This window comes from Physeter macrocephalus, chromosome 5, assembly GCF_002837175.3.
Source record: "Physeter macrocephalus isolate SW-GA chromosome 5, ASM283717v5, whole genome shotgun sequence".
Taxonomy (NCBI): domain Eukaryota; kingdom Metazoa; phylum Chordata; class Mammalia; order Artiodactyla; family Physeteridae; genus Physeter; species Physeter macrocephalus.
The window spans coordinates 25,406,079-25,410,321 of record NC_041218.1 but is presented as its reverse complement, the minus strand read 5'-3'; the positions used below and the strand labels follow the sequence as shown (position 1 = coordinate 25,410,321).

General features: G+C 41.2%; 1 protein-coding gene across 2 annotated transcripts in view; it reads right to left on the bottom strand.

Annotated features, from left to right (window-relative positions):
* Nucleotides 1–4,243, bottom strand: part of GRM8 (glutamate metabotropic receptor 8) — a 773,539-nt gene that overhangs the window by 159,958 nt on the left and 609,338 nt on the right. For both annotated transcript variants that reach the window (XM_024129289.1, XM_055084852.1), the window contains exon 7: nucleotides 3,956–4,092. In XM_024129289.1, the coding sequence (XP_023985057.1) occupies nucleotides 3,956–4,092 (137 nt within the window). The remainder of the gene's footprint in view (nucleotides 1–3,955; nucleotides 4,093–4,243) is intronic.

Genomic DNA, 4,243 nt, shown 5'->3' with positions numbered 1-4,243 from the left:
GGCTTCCCTGGTGGCGCAGTGGTTGAGAGTCCGCCTGCCGATGCAGGGGATGCGGGTTCGTGCCCCGGTCCGGGAGGATCCCACGTGCCGCGGAGCGTGTGGGCCCGTGAGCCGTGGCCGCTGAGCCTGCGCGTCCGGAGCCTGTGCTCCGCAACGGGAGAGGCCCGCGTACCGAAAAAAAAAAAAAAAAAAAAAAAAACCCATAGTTATACTAACTCATTGTAATTGCTAAGTTAATAACATATGTTAGTGCCATAAAAAAGAAAAAAAATATTTAGAACAATGAAGACAATGCTTTTGAGGAAATAAAACACCTCACGATTTTCCAGGAAAAAAAAAAAAAGAATAACCTACTTTTACAATTTCTTTCACTCCACTAAGATATATTCAGGGCAAATTTATTGCACTCATATATGCATAATCATGCACCCTCTGTGCACAAACTTATCCTATGGTTGAATTCAGTCAGAAAAACTGGCTCTTTGAAAATAAGCCGAATTCAGTCCAATAACTGGCTGATAAATGCTTACCATTGAGAGTGTGAAATCTATTGCAAATCTGGTTTAAGAGAATAAGAAGGGATGGAGTACATGGGGAAGAGTGCCCTCCCCTGCCATCATCACAACCCCCGCCAAGAGTCAGGCCAAATTCGGGGCCTGTCTCTGGGCTGCAGGTGCAAAACCACGGACATACCTTCAGCTGTGGCCTGCCCCACTGCACTAGAATTGTTGGTTTGAGTGTCTATCTGTCCTTACAGTCTGCGGGCGCCCTGAGAGCAGAGTTCCCATTTTCACTCTAATCCCAACACTTAGCATGCAGTATGTGCACAGAATGAATTTATCCAATCCGTTCAAAAATAACTGCCCAGGTGACAATATCTAGCCACAGGCTACCACAGGAAAAGAAACTACATACTTATATTAAATAAAGTTTACTTTGTAAGTGCAGATAGATTTGCTAAAGTATTAAGGCCAATACTGAAGGCAGGCTAATGGGCTATAGGGACAAATGGTCCCCATTTGAAGTGAACATATTCTGAACTTGCTAAAGCAAACTCAAGTGCCTCTTCTGACAGAACCTTCACTTCTCTACTCACCACACTCATTCTCAGATCTCCCACTGACCACATAGAATCATGAGACACTGGATTAATAACAGGTAATGTTTATGGATGTCATGTGTGCCAGGCCCTGGACTAACTGCTTTACTGTATTATTTCATTTAATTCTTATTACAACCATCTAAGGTAGGTGCTATTAATGTTTCTACTTTATAGACGACAAAACTGGGGCGAAGCATTTGTTTGGTGCCTTGCCTAAGATCTAAGCAGAACTTCAGTAAATCTGTCACTTTCCAGGGAACCCCTACTCCACCTTAAAACAGATGACTAATCCTGTTCCCAAGGAGAAACATTTTGTTTGTCTTGATAAAATTCAGAATTCAACCCTTGACATATGACCTCTCTTCACAAACTAATTCACTCTCTTCTGAGAGTTGATTCTCTCTGTTTCAGTAAAGCTAGCACGGCTATGTAATTATAAACGATCATAATCATGCATGAGAAATAATTCTTACAAATCATTTTGATATATTTTATGAGCAATAACACAATAATAAACATAAAACTTTTCATGCACCGTAAATGTACATAAAAGAGCAGCTTGAGATTCAACATAAAGTTTTATAATAAATATAGAGAGAGATGTGTGTGTGTGTGTGTGTGTGTACGTGTGCTTGTGTGTATAATTATTTTAGGTATCTTCATATTATATATTAATGCACATATTTTTCAACCACTGAACTTTGTTATTTAAATCCTTAATCATAAGAATATAGTAAGCAGTTTGGCATTCATAAAAGTCAGATAAAAAGTAGCTTCCCTATTTTAACCCTTATCAAATTTTCTTTGCCGTGTTTAATTATTTTATTTCACAGAGGTCCACTGTCAAAAGGGCTTTTGCCAAGAAGCAATTGATTTTCAGATTGGCATCAATAACCCACAGAGTTATCAAAGCTTTGTTTCCATAAGTTTGGGTTGCAGGACAAGGGATAAGGTTTCATCAGGCTGCTACATGTAATAAGGTGTAGATATGTGGTCTTACGAAGTACAACCATAGTTGCAAATATGAGCTGTCTTTGTACATTATTGAATGCAGAACTGTGATAATTATCAGGAAGTCATTACAGAGACAATAAATCATAAACATCCTAGTTTTCTTATTTCTCATTATCTGCTTCTTTTCTGAGAACTATGGTGACTGGTGCTGCATAAACATAGCACTTCAGGGGCTATATTTGGACATACAGAGGTGAAAAATGTATTAAAAACACCAAATTGATGTCTTTTGAACGGGTTCAAACACAAGAAAGCACATACACACGTGTAAAACACACACAGGCAAGAATAATCTCTCTCCCCACCCTCATGTATGTCATAAGAGTTTACCTTCCAGCTAGGATAAGCTGTAGCTAGGAAATGAAATTAATTATTCATTTAAGAAATGAACTCAGCTCTCACAGTATTATGGTAGCTTTGAGAATCAAGAAGCGGAGGTACTTTTACTAGAGGAAAGAGTGAAATACACATTAGAACAATATAACATTAGAAGAGTATGTTTCTGGTTTATTAGACACATTTTAAAAACACCTCACTGCCTACAGGGGAAACACTGCCGCTGTAGTGATTCCTCGGCCACTCAGTTCCTGTAAACAGTCCAATGTTACAGATGTATAAGAGAATGTATTATGAACATTAATGTTCATGTATGAAGGAACTCTGATCCTTAGTTGCGACCACAGAGCACACTCCTTGTTTGTCTAGACCAGAAGGAGCTGGCGTGCATAGATATGGCACCACAGGCTGTTAAATTTTGAAATGATTCCTTACCCCGTGGTAAGCAGATGCTTCTCCAACCGCTCCTGTGCCCTCCTCATGCAGCCACTGCCTGCCCTATGCCCTGTGACTTCCCGGGCCTCCCTATCCATCAAGTTCAGGATGGGCTTCCTGCTCTGGAGCCCCTTATGATTAGTGGGTGCTGGTAACAGACAGCTCTCCCCAGTGTCCCCAAAGACCCCTTCCCTAGGATAGCCCCTCTGGAGGGCTGCCTGCCAGCTACACACATCTGATAGAGCTTCTCCTCCTGCCGCTATCCCACTTGCCAGCCCCACCTGGTCCCAGCAGGAGGAGACAGAGTCCCGGGTGGCGGTGACAGCATGACACTGGGCAGGCAGATGACCAACTGCCTTTGGCACCAGCCCCAGGCCCTGCGACCTCGCTGCCCTGCGACCTCGCTTCCAGCTGGGCTCTCCAAGTTCTCCTCACGTGGCCACTTGTAGGAACTGCAAAATCTGTGGGCCTTGGGCCTTCATGGCTCTCCAGGGGGACAGGGACAGCTGGCAGCCCTAAGGGCTGTTAAAAAACTGAACATCTCTTTTGGGTACATTAACTTTCTCTGATGTTGTGATTCAAAGAGGTAATGTAAATACAGATCATGATTGACTTCCATCCAGCAGATGTAGCTGCAAGATCTCAACTTATGATGTGGCAAAGGTGAAGCACACTTATTAAGCACTGATTTTGTCATTCATGGCACAGTTTGTCACTCCTCGCCCCAACACACACACATACACACACACTGTACAAAGGTTTGAACAACTGAGCCTTTCAGAAAAGTATAAAGTTTCCCTAAATGTATATTTAGTCACATAAAAGAAAATGAGATCTTTCATTAAATCCCTGCAGAGAGTAAATATCTCTACAGACATTTAAGACTTCTCATAACATTTTAAAATTGAAGAAGGATCAAATCATACATTTTCTGAAAATTTATTTACAAGAAGATCAATTCTAACAAATGTTAGAATACATTAAAAGTAATATTAGAATACACTTAAAAGTAAAGCGTCTCTCCTTGAGAACAATATACATAAAGTATAAGTTTATATTGATACTTGCTTTTAGATGAAGCTGATTGGTCCAGTGCCCAATGATTTTGTATTCTGTACTTTTGTTGGTTATTTGATACTGGAAGATATCATAACGACCAGGAGCGTCTCCATTTTCATTAAAAGTGACCGGTGTCCCAGCACTACCTATAAATGTTTAGAAAGCAATGTTAACTTTTCAGTGAGATAGACCACTGGGCTTATTTCTAAGAAAATAATGGTAGATAAAAAAATATTGTGGGGCTTCCCTGGTGGCGCAGTGGTTGAGAGTCCGCCTGCCGATGCAGGGGACGCGGGT